Raw genomic sequence first — 13,254 nt, 5'->3', positions numbered from 1 at the left:
TTCTATTCATATACTTCTGGAGCGAAGAGGTTACACATATGTCACATGTAACATACATTTACGTACTCTAAATTATTACATATATACGCTACAAGAAATTTCATTTCTTATAATTTAGAAAAGTACTGACGATGAGGTTTTGCAATTTTCTTGAAAAATTTATTTTATTCCTGAAATATTATGTAAGTGTTTACATTTTTGTGTGATAAGGTTATGAAAGGTTTTTCAGGATGTTGGAAATGAAATTTTTGCTTATTATTTAAATATTTCATGACTAAATATGGTATGAGTGTGAATGTGTTACATTACATAACATAATATGATGCATTATAATTATATACTCAAAATAAATATATGATTAGAGTAATTTTAATGTTCTTGGAAGATCATTTTTATATTTTAATAACCCCTAGTTAAAATAAATTTTCGAAATTAAAAGTAGCAAAGTGAATGAGAAGAGACTATTTAAAAATATAAATGAAATAGGTTGTATATATTTATAAGAGATGGGTTATATATAATAAGCTTTAAAAACTCAGAAGTCTTAAATTATTAGGAATTATCCCTTTTGGGAAATAAAAAAATTTCGTTTTTCAATATTTGTTTATATTATATAGAATTGATTTTTTTTTCAAATCCCACATTCCCTAAATATTTTACAAAAGAATGAATGAAATTCATTGAACAAATGAAGGAAAGTTTTCATCAACTCGATCGAGTCAAATTTCGTTACAACAACTCCCTAGCATTAACACGAAATCACTATGTTCTGCGAAAACGAGCCAAATCTAATAGCGCAGAACCTGTTCTTTCCCCGACAATACTGTTCATCTTTTCTTCACGTTCGACAAGTTTTATGAATAGCGTGCGCTGTCTATTATATCTTTAGTCTATGGTTCCCTCCGATGACGACCCACTCACTGCACAGGTTCTACTTCACTCTTGCTTAAACTTCATCTTTTATTCTTTTTTCTTCAAATAATTTCCAATCGTGTGTATATATATTTTTTATATTTATATAATTAGCCTTTTTCTGATGAATAAGACATGTAAAAGGTCGACAAGAGTGATCATACATCAAAGTAAATGTAATTACTTTAAATGTAATGTTTCCGACTAAATAAGTAGTCGGAAAAAAACATCACAAGAATATACATGATGAGCACGGATTTATGAATTCAGCTTTAGCTAAAGTTGTGACTGCTCCTGACTGAACGACTACAGATATTTAATTAGTGATCTATAATTATAATCGCTAACTGATAAACTTACCGTAAGGAGTAAATATAACTGTTCAAAGTTAGTTTCGCATTGTAACAAGTTATAACAAAAACTATTTTTGAAAAATTAAAGCGTAAATGAAGAGGGCAAAGCAGTTGCGTCACTGCAAGCAGTCAACTGAATGGTTCTGAAGAGATTCCTGGCACTTTCGCAAGGTAGCGGCTCTGTATATGAAAATTAGAGGGGGACGGATATCGGGCAATTTCCCTCGAACATTAAAATACTAACACATCCTTCTCGCTTACAGAGAGCCTTTTGTTACCTCCTGAGTCCACAGGAGCAACACCTTCTATAGCAGAGAGCCTCCGCGCGAAGCTTTGACGTCAATAAAGCCGTCCATTTCAACTGTAGCCATTGGATATAGCAGTCCGACGTATTCGAAATCTTTACCTTTTTTTGCAGTGTATCCAATGACTATAGGACTATATGAAGGCGTCTTAGGTCAATTGGACGACTTCAGTGACGTCACGAGCTTCGCGGTGGCTTTCACAGGAGCCACTAACTACTCGAAAACACCAGGCTTCTTTCCTCTTCTCTGCCAAAGGCCTTTCTCTCCCCCCACCCACGCTTTCTAATTCCATCATGCATATTCCCGATGGCGAAAACCTTACAGCTCTGACCATACTGTTGAGAGAATGTAACTTTTTCAGTGTCCCACCAGTTTCAATTTCTTATAAAATGACCTACTAAGCAGGCTTCAAAATATTACGGGCCGTAATATAGAATAAAAATATTGTATAATCAAATTTATCTGTTTACGTAGGCGTTCACCTCTCGTCCAAGGATGCCTGATTGGGTATTAACGACACTTTTTAAATTATAGTTTATAGTATAATTTGTTTCAAGTGCAGTAAAACCCCTTTTGACGGACACCCCTTAGATGCGGTGACCTCCTTTTTTTACGGCAAAATAATAATTTCCCCCGTATAATAAAAGCATGCATTTCAAATCCCTGATTAACACTGTTTCTAATTTACCACTGTTTCACGGACGAATTTTTTGGTCCCGCCGGTGTCCACAAAAGAGAGGTTTTACTGTATCATAAAGTCATAATTTTTTATGGTTCAATACATCCGTCGTGTGTTGCAAACACATACTAAATGCGTCTGATTGACGATTTCAACTAAGGCTTATTTTCAGGGTAGGGTTTATATTAGGAGAATCCTGAAAAAAAAAAAATCATGCTAGGGCTTATTTTCGGGGAAACACGGTAGTTTAGTTATTGCTTTGTAACAATGGCTCATTGAGGGGAGATTTCAAATTTATTATTTTTTATAGGAACATGAGTGCTTATGGAGTGTCGGCTTGTAAATAAAAATTGCCCAACGATTTTGTTCGTTTTTGCGAAGGAATAATTGATGAGATCGGAAAATATCGTACACATTATTTTTTGTGACAATTTTAAGATCCAGAGCAGTTTCCCCCACATTAAAACATTATTTCATGTTAATAGTGAAACGTTAATTTCGCAAATAAAAAATCCAAATTTATGAAAAAAATAAAATTTAATAATCGGAAATTTTCCGCATTTATTGGCAAAAATTTTGCATGTGTTGAAAAAAATACTTTTCAAATCCAAAGTTCTGAGTCTGAATTCATTCGTGAAAGTGAACTAAACTAACAACACAATTTTTTTTTTCCAGTTCAATGAAGAGGTTAACTATTAAAGTGATGTAAAAATCTAGAGTTCAAGTGCTTAGCAAAATTATTGCTTATTTTGGCTTGAAAAAGTATAAATTATCGAGATTTCCTCGTGGAAGTGGCAAAAAAATCAAATTTTCGTACGCATTCATAAAAACTGCCACGTCGCATTTATCACATCTATTTCTTAAATACGAAAAATTACGTATCCTTATTCATCAAGTATTGAGTGTGGTACACACACAAAACAAATCACGCATAAAAAATGTGGCTATAACAAGCAAGCCTCTGGATGTGCTATGTCCTAGCAAATGTGCATACGCTCGGCGAGCATACTATAAACGACCACCCTACCTAGTAGTAAATAAGCAAGTTTTTTTTTCAGGAGCATGTGTATCACGGGCCTCATAGGTGAAATTTGAAGCCTGAACTTCTCGGTAAATCCACGAATGTCGTGCGTTGGCTTGATAGATAATTTTAATTTCCTATATGACGCAAACGGGAGCGTATTCTTTTGTGCAGAATTTAAAAAAACTATGCAAACCACATATACCTGAGACAATATTTCATTGGCACAATCAAACTGCGCGTATCCAACCAATGCGTATAATATTAAGAAGCTATCAAAGTAATATATATATAAATAATATCTTTATACATTCAAGTTTTGAAATGAAACAAATGAAAATAATACATCATATTATTTATTAACCATGCAATATAAACCATACAATGATTCAAAAAAATTGTCATTGTAGCTTCAAGCGAAAATTTGAAGAAAGGATCAATTATGGACTGTATACGTATAAGACCCTAAAATTTATAAGATCTGTTTTTTTTTCAAGATGAATGTCGCAGCGGTACCGATACCTAAGATGGCAGTAAAAGCAGAAAATTTTAGGAATCCTTGAACAGATGGAAAGTATTTTTCCAAGAAGTAAGTTTCGAATGGTCTAGCAATTACATCCTGAAAAAAAAAAAGAATTCATACACAAACGGTTAGTGATATGAAAACCCCTTTATATATCTGCGTTTTTAGCTTCGCAAAGATTGAGTTTCCACAGTTAATGTTTCAAAAATTAACATTAAGCCGCCAGTTTATTTATGTTATATTGCGCATGTCTTCGTAATGCAATGCTAAATTGTAGTCAAATGAATTGTACCATTTTTCATTTATTATGGAAACACTTGAATGGAATTTCCTTTTACAGTGTTTAAGAACTTTTCACATCCAAAATTTTTAACTTATTTGATTTGTGAACAGTACAATAGATTAATATTATTTTGCTGGATCAAACTATACTGTATAATGTGGCTACGATAACCCTAAACATATTCTTTCCCGCAATTAGGAATGTGGGAAATAAAATACGAAATGCTTTTTCGATGATTTCGATAGTTATCAAAATACAAGCACTTTCAGTTTATTGTTAAAGTGACAACAACGTATTCGTTTGTAATTTTTTGAAATTAGAGGAAGGAACTTCAGTTTATGTTTATGCAAAACTTGCATTATCTTAGATTACGTCCACACTCTTATACAAAGTATTTGTATGTTCTGTGATAATCACAGAACAAATCGGGTGTTCTGCGACTTTTATCTATGAGAACTTGCAGCACATGTTGACACTCGTATAAAAAATCGCGCAACACGTGTTCTTGTCGCTCGACAAATCGAGCGATTTGTTGCGTGACTTTGTAAATGTATATGAGCGTGGAGGTCATTTGATCATTTCTGTCGCATCACGGTCATTTTCTGCACACGAAGGCTAATTAGACCGGGACCTACAATTTACCGCTGATTCCGAACGGCAGCTTTTTTTATACTCACCGAGAGGTTGCTGTGCTAACCTATCGGTGTGGGACTCCCTGCAGTAGCAATCTTTTTCTGTGGTCATGTCACCTTTCTGTTGTACCCCTGTGTCAGGAAAGTTTCTGACAAGAACGAACCGGGTATCGAACTCGCGACACCTCTAAACATCCTTTGGTACTTTAGGTGAGTATCTTATCGACCTGGGCTACCGAGTGTGGACGTACCCTTAGGTCATATCCACACTCATGTACAAAGTTGCAGACGTGTTTTACACGTTTACACACACGACAAAGTTTTACACGCGTTCCGCGACAACCGGAGAACAAATCGGGTGTTCTAAGGCTTTTCTGCGACTTTTCATAGATAAAAGTCGCAAGTCTAAGTCACAGAGCACGTGAACACTCCTGCGATTTGTCTCTTCACAAATCGTGCGATTTATTGCGTGACTTTGTATATGAGTATGGACATGGCCTTAGTCATTAAAATTTTGTGCGAGTATGTGTCAGTGGTAAAGGCTAGATATTGATAGAAATGTAAGCACCTCTGATGGAGGCTCTGGTTGCCATATCTGGTTGCGAGTAATTTTACCAAGCTCGTGAAGAATTTCTCTAGCAGCTCTCTCACCAGCTTGAATAGCTCCTTCCATGTAACCAGACCAATGGGTAGCAGTTTCTGTACCAGCAAAGTACAATCGATCTACAGGTTGTCTCATAACTCTAGAGATAAAAATTATGGGATTAAATCGAGCTCCAACTGTCACAATTGCAACTATACGTAAAAATCATGCTTAACCCTTCAAGGGGTTTTTAAAAATTTCCCTCATCCACGTAAGAAAATAACTGCTACAGAGGAAATCACTAAACTTTCTAGAAGAATTCCCAACTGTTTTCAAGGAGAATATTTTTATTTTTATTTTTGTGCAATGATATTGCTTCCCTCCCCCCGAAACCGATAATAATAATAACAAAACAACGAAGAGAAATACCCTATATTTTTCCTATTACTTATTCTGCACGCATATTCCTATACTGCTCCGAAAAAAATGGAAAAACACAAATCTTATCAAACTTTGAACGAAAGCTGACTCTGCCCGCTGGTAGTTGATCGACTGGTTGGGGGGGGGGGGGGAAGGAAAATATGTATGTTTGACTGTGAAAATAACTTTAACGCAATAGCTGAACTCATTATTGCCGGAATGAGAGGGTTTTAAGTACCCGAGATATTTCGTGATTGCCGAAATTAAGCGCATCAATTTAGACGAGATATCTCGTCATTGACGCTGGAAAGTTAAACCATGTGTGAAAATTTATGATACCTTATCGCGCTATGCGTGCTGATTTTGGGAAAATTTCAAGTCTGAGAGAAATCAATAGCTATTACATGTAATTTGTTGGAATAATTTTAAAATTTAATATCTCAATCATTTCAAGCAAAAATTTCAGAAAAGTATTGATGGGCAATTTTTTTTTTACATTTCGAGCTATTTTGTAGCTTACCGGAAAAATTGTTCAAATATTCACGTTTTCGTGGTTTAAATACCGAGTTTCTGTGAAATTATAGTTTAATCTATCGTTATATAACGTAATAGTAAGCCGAAGGAGTCTGATGAGTATCGCCCTGCGTTTCTCATACTACGTATATCAGGAATAGAGATGATGCAATGCATGAAAAGGAATGTATAGATGCATTATACTGAAACAAAACTTAGTGATAAAGGGTTATACAGCTTTGGTATACGTTACCTTCCGTATCTGGTAAGTAATCCAGGAGGATACATAGCTGTATAACATCCACCCGAATATTGCTCGTCCATCCACCCTTTCTCTTCGTAATGTACTGGCTGAAAAATTAGCGAAAGCTGATACAGTATATTGATATTAAATTGACACTAGAGTCAAACTTGGTTATAACGACCTCGGTTATAATAAAACTTCTGCTATAACGTCAATAATTGGCAGTCCGGATTGATCCCCATAGAGAATAATGTTAATGAGCCTTGCTTATAACGTCGATGAAAAGCAACTCCTCGGATATAATCACAAATTTTTCGTCATTTTTGTTTCCGTTTCAATCACTTTTTTTCGAGAAATTTTTAAGATTAAAGCTGGTCACATGTAGGGAATGTTTGTCTGTTGTTTCATTCATGCCTTTAAGAAAATTATTACATGTTTGATACTCTGACTTACTCATTGACATGACCACTATACAAAAATTTTTTTCGTATATATATTTTGCACTCCGCGCACCCCCACCCGCGACTTTTTGCTTTTAAAAATGTTTCTTCAACTAAGCGATTCCTAATCTTTATTGCTAGGTTTTCATTTTTTCGCCATGAAATACATTTTAGCAGACTTGCTGTAGCACTGTGTCTCGCCAAGGGGAACTTATAAGCAATATTTGGCAATTTGGCCGACATTTAGCAACATTTTTGACGAGAATCGGCGATATCTCGTATTAATTATCCCAATTTACTGTATTTTTTTCGATCAAATATGATCACTAGGATCATAAAGAAATTAATTATTCATGCACAGTATTTCATTCCTCTGATTATATTTTTCGTCAAAAAGGTCTTAAAAACGTCAACCACGATTGTAATGACACCTCGGTAATAAAGACAAAATTTCGTGCAATCTTCGATGTCGTTATAACAGAGTTTGACAGACACTGCATTTGTTTTTTAAAAACAAGACGCTTTTTAAATTTCAGAACTCATTGTTTATTATCCAAAAAAAAAACAAAAAAAACCCACACAAATTAGATACGAAACTCGTTGAATGAATACGCTCAAAGCGTAAGGAGTTTTCTGATAGCGGTAGATTCGGTGGATTTTCCAAATCTCTAGCAGTATTTGCGAACAATATTCACGAGATTTGATCGGCTGATGAGGATATGGATGTGCACACAGAGGAAAATACTCTATATACCAAACAGATTCACCACCATGAAACTAATCTCCTGTCATCTATTAGAACTATCGACTCCTAAAATTCACTGGAAAAACACATAATTCATGTTCACAAATTCGAAAATTTCAGTAACTTCTATGCACTTTCGTTATTTCGTAAGAGAGACCGCTTGTCTCAAAAATTTACTCGTTGGGCTTTCTTCATGAGTACCGAAATACCACTGTACAGTATATAAGCCCATGGCCATATAACAAGAGCTGTCTCACGAGGCGCTGGCAGAGTTGTATACAATAGTAACGGCTGTTTCATCTCTTTGATGTTGCTTGGATCAGTGGGCGTGGTCTCGCAGCCAATGTGTGACGTCACGATCCTGCTACATTTTCCCGCAGACGACATCTCTTCAATACTACGTTTTGTATGCTGGATTATTTTAAGTTTTAGTTGCTTATTTTACTGTTATTAAGTAGTTTTAAGTGAGTGATCTTTCATTCAGTTTTTTTAAGACCGCTCACATAGTGAGGCGACCAAGAGGTACGAGAATGTAAAGTAGAGATTATCGATGAAAACAGTTGCATTGTTTTGTTCTTCACCGCACATATTCGAAGAGCGAGACAAAGAAGAGAAAGAGGTAACTCCATGAGGAGTGCGACTTGAACAAACAAGTTTGTTTTAGTGTCGAATTGCCAATTTTCGCTATCTGCTGATCGGTCCGTTTTTTCCCCCCCCCCTTTTTTTTCTTTCTCTTTAAAAAAAAGAAGGAGCTTCTGTGGAGGGATCATCTTCGCATCATCACGCCCATTTAAAAGCTCGGACAAATGTTTCGTTTTTTTCTACTTTTTTGGCACACTTTCTTATTTTCAATTCTCATTGCTCTCGAACACGTATCATTTTCGAAGTTTTGCATGGAAAACCACACTATATGTAAGTGGATTTCTTTTTGATGAACGAACAGGGCCACAACTGGGGGAGCAGGGGGGTTTGGTCCCCCCTGTACAGTACCAGAAGGGGCGCAAATTTCATCCTTTAATCTTTCCTTCAACTTTACATGGGACATGGGAGCGCAAAATGCGTGCTTGCCCTGGCTGACCAAGCATCTAGTTGCGGCCCTGCGAGCGAACATCAATATCTTTAAAAAAAAGAGTTTATCTTTTTTTCTTTATCTCTTTATTTATTTTTTCATAGGCCCCTGAATTGCTTTTAATGAGAAACATACTGCTCCGGGCGGCATATTTTTGGTGGAAGCAAAAGTACTGCTTTAAATTTATTGAATTATGCAGTGGCGGGGGTTAAAAATTCATGTCCCTCCCCCACACACACAAAAAACCTAGTTACAAAGAAATCTTATCTATGTCCTGTCTATTCCAGCGGTTTTCTCACCGGTGCTCCGTGATTTCAGCTTGTTTTTTTAGCTTTTAGGTTTCGGGCGATTAACGGAAAAAATTTCTTGGTGTTTCCGATTCCGGCAATCGGTGGCGATCGGATCAATCAGTTTGGGGAAACGCTCCCTTCATTTGCATAGCGTGTCACCGCTTTTCACGAACCGGCTGTGAGAAGTAGAAAAAATTCCCCGAAAGAAAACATTTTTTCTGGTTGCATATTCCGCGCGTATTTGAACTAAAGATTATGAACAATATAAATGATACTGATTTATTGATTAACATAAATTGATATTTGTCAATTTTCTTTTGAAAACTCAAATTTAATACTCCGGTAAATTTTAAATTGGTAATTTATTAAATTTGAAAATATTGAGAGAACCGTTCAACATCAGTGGGTAGGGAGGAGAAAAGATGACGATATTCACCACATATGGTGGCTTATTTTTTGGTTAAGAGAGAACTTAATTAAAATATTTTTTACAGTCATAAAATGATTATACTAGGCCCTATTTGGGTTTTTAAAAAGGCGGTTAAAAACCCATCAAAAGTAATGGTTGGTACCATACCAATCCTACAGTTGACATGCATCCATTTTGTAATCTGAAGGAATTTTCAATTCTCTAAACCCATTCGACAGACTAATTATTAACTATAAATATTATTAATTGACGAATAGAAAAACGTGATTATATTAACTTAATTATTATTATTTATTTAACTGAACCTCTTCCCGAGGCGAGTTTACTGGGCCCAAAGTAGATGGGAGAAATTATAAATTTTTTCGAGATCTCTCTCTCATTCTTTCATACACGATGGCAGGGGTGACCAAGAGCTGACCCGTGGGCCCCCGACAAGGTAAAATTAATTATCAAATTAAAGTTAATAATTTACAAGTTGTTAAATTAAATTTGTGATTATTATTCTGGCTATTCTCGTTCCAACAGCGGAAAACTACTTATATTTATTATTTTTAGTAACGAAAATAGTAATTTACTATGTTATCACCAAGGCCCGAATGTTGTTGCTCTAAAAATCTTCAAAAATGACTAAAAAAAGCCCTAAAAATTGAAAAATAAATCATCAAAATATATAACAAAACAAATTTCTCTGGAAAAAGCTGTTATGTTCGAATGCCGAAAGAAAAAGTTTTGACAACATAAAAATCATACGTAAATTTTTTCTCAAGTTTTTTTCCCTCTCGTTTAGATTCATAAAAAATAACAATTTTTCTAATAAATGAATTATAATTCATGAATCAGATAGGAAACAGTGGCGTTATGACCCCCACAATGGTGGAGCTGACAGGGCTCCGACTTGAGGGCCCGAGACGATTCTTTTTTCTTTTTTTTTCACCAGAAATTGAGTATTGAGCCTCGCGAAGAATATGATCGGAGGGCTCTGTTGCTAGATGTGGGAGCCATGACTGGCATACTATAGGGAAGAGGGAATAGGGTTTTTTTCTAGTAAAAAACGTAAAATGAAACAAAATCGAACCCATCGGGGAAATCCTGTGTATGTATGACTGGTTAGGAAGCTAAAAAGCATCTTTTATTTTATTTTTCAAGAAATTCAAGCATATTTTTTCATAAGTTCTCAATGCACACACACACACAATTAGTATTCATATAATTTTCTCAATCTTTTCCACTGTCAAAAAATTTGATAAGTGGAAAAATATCGTGTGAAAATGTCAAAAAATGCCCTAACAGTGGAAAAAAAGCATAAAAAATGCAAATTTCATCAACATCCGGGTCCTGGGCATCACCATACGGGTTCAGGTCATCACCACCATACTCCATTTCAAACACACAGATTGCTCATAAAACTTGGCACGTGAGCAATTTGTTTTCATATTTTTTCTGCCACCTCGTTTGGCAAATTGTCTATTTTGCCAAAATAATAATTGAAAAAAATGTGGAACAAATGTTTCATTTGTGAGAGAAATTCAAACTATGAATAGATTTGATGAAATAATTTGCAGAAGAAACTAATTTTGGATGTATTACATGTGGCTGGGAACGCAACCAAATAAACAATAAATATGTTTTTGAAGATGAAAGGGAATACAATGCCCACTGTGTAAAAGTTTAGTTTCTAAATTGCCCCCGTTTTGTCATATAATAATATGCCGCTGTGGTGGTCGAGTGGTTATAGTGACGGACTCGCGATGCGAGGATCCAGGTTCGAACCCCACAGTGGTGGACGGCTGAAGTTGGTTTTCTGTGGTTCCCAACTTCAAGGCGCAAATGCGAGCCAATCTCCTCGTTAAAAAAGTCTCGCCACAGAGAGCAACAGTCCTACAACGATAAATCATTCAATCATAACACTTCACTCATAGTTAGAAAAACTGGTGGCAGATGGCAGCACTACACATAACAAGCATTACGGAGAAACAAAAAACTTCACGTCAGGTTTCACTACACGTACATTCCCGCATGTACCGATTCGGGGGGGGGGGGGGGTGGTGTAGCAGGAAGTACTGCTCAGACATACAATTTCATGGCGAGCTGGAATCGTCATTTCAGTTCAAGGGGTTAAGCAATGTATTTTTGCTAAGATGTTTTTTCGAAAAGTTAAAATTTGTTATTAATTTTTGTTTAAAACAGTAAACTTAATGTTAGCATTTTAAAAACAACTTGTAAGGAATCGGATCTTTATCGATCGGGGTGTTTAGTTCAAACCCCCACAAATTAATTAATTTCAATAATTAATTACCGATTCCTTGAATAAAATATTTGAGATGTATCCGAAATATGAGAAATGTTTTTTTTTAATTTTTCATCAATACTAAAAACAAAAATAAATTGAATTAAAAAAAAACCATCAAACTATCGCCAAATTTTTTAAAACAAAAAATTTCAATTCAATGATTTCAGTAATCAAATACAGTGTATAAAAATTTTGTAATTCGTTCTCACCAATTCAAAGAGTAGTAAAAATTGGGTACACATTCTCCCAAATAATACTGATTAATCAATAATTAGTAACTTCAAAAAAATGTAAATCACTAATCAATTGCAATTGTTGCAAACAGCTATTGTTATGGGTGAAAAATTGAATACATGAATACGATCTAAATTGATTGTGTATGCCTCTGGTGTAGTAAATTTGGGTGAGGTGACCCCTAGCGACGAAAATTTGCTGAAAAGGGGAGTTTCGAGCGAATTTTACCCGCTGCGTGTGAAGGATCGGCGTTAGCGGGTGGACGCGCCCATTCACGCGGGTGTGGATGCACCCGCTCTATCTGAAAGAGGCCTTATAGCCCTGGGAGGCGAAGATTATTCTAGAATCGTTGTTACTTTAAGAGCCTCTGGACAGCCAGTTGCTTCCATTATGGTTTGACACAATCTTTGCTTTCTCTCATCTTGCGTTTTGGTAATATAATGCCGTAGTTTGTCAGACGTAGTGAACCTGAAATCGAATAAGGAGATTCCTATTTTTTCGTAATTCATATTATTACACTGTCTATGCATATATAGTGTCTTTAAATGTACGGACGGTTTCGAGAAGCAATATCAGGAAAATGGTTAATGTTAAAAAATAATTCTTGCAGCAGATTTGCGAGTACAGGTCAAAAGAAAAAATATATGTGTACTAGCTGGTGCCGGAGGTGCTTAACTACGTTCCCGCTTTTCCTGCCTTTTTCCAGTTTAGGTTATATTGCTTTGTGATAAAAACACGAATTTTTGTGACCTGGTAACTTTCACCTTCACTTTTTTACTCACTGCAGTCCCACCACACGCAAGGTAAAGAGAAATTTACATTTCACATATAGAGTGATTCAAAACTCGACATACAAACTTTTAGAGGAGGCAGAAAACACAAAAACAAAACAGAATCACATAAGAAAGGGTGACCGAAAACCCCAACCTGATCAGCAGGGGGAATAAACGAAGATTCAGAAATGACAAGCCAATAATGGGTGGAAAAACTCTTTATTTAACGATACTTTTACACGAGGGCAGTACGTGTACACTTTAAGTTTCACAACAGGTGCTCAAAGTTCTTACCATCCACAGTTATGCACAATTTACAATTTTTTTTGTGATTCTGTTTTATTTTTGTGTTTTCCACCTCCCCTAAAAGTTTGTATGTTGAGTTTTGAATCACCCTGTATAGTCCCAGTGTTATCCGAAAGAAAATTTTTGAAGGGTAATTTCACTCCTCGCCAAAATTTGAAGGGACAATTTTTAAAATGAGGGTTATTTTTTTATGAATAACAGTAATACAC

The 13,254-nt window shown here is 35.5% G+C and overlaps 1 protein-coding gene across 2 annotated transcripts in view; it reads right to left on the bottom strand.

Moving 5' to 3' along the window:
* Positions 1-3,610: 3,610 nt before the first annotated feature.
* Positions 3,611-13,254, bottom strand: part of LOC149080245 (amine oxidase [flavin-containing]-like) — a 42,601-nt gene continuing 32,957 nt past the window's right edge. The window contains exons 11-14 of one of the 2 annotated variants that reach the window (XM_089239330.1): positions 12,323-12,434; positions 6,478-6,575; positions 5,277-5,451; positions 3,611-3,889 (exon numbers count right to left, since the gene is read on the bottom strand). In XM_089239330.1, the coding sequence (XP_089095456.1) occupies positions 3,743-3,889; positions 5,277-5,451; positions 6,478-6,575; positions 12,323-12,434 (532 nt within the window). In that variant the 3' untranslated portion in view covers positions 3,611-3,742. The remainder of the gene's footprint in view (positions 3,890-5,276; positions 5,452-6,477; positions 6,576-12,322; positions 12,435-13,254) is intronic. The other variant, XR_016193555.1, reaches the window with a different exon arrangement.

This window comes from Pholcus phalangioides, unplaced genomic scaffold (genome assembly GCF_987345545.1).
Source record: "Pholcus phalangioides strain wild (caught in Gottingen) unplaced genomic scaffold, Ppha-v1.0 ptg000011l_1, whole genome shotgun sequence".
In the NCBI taxonomy this organism is placed as follows: domain Eukaryota; kingdom Metazoa; phylum Arthropoda; class Arachnida; order Araneae; family Pholcidae; genus Pholcus; species Pholcus phalangioides.
The sequence above is the reverse complement of the archived record's forward strand: the minus strand, read 5'-3'. Positions and strand labels throughout refer to the sequence as shown.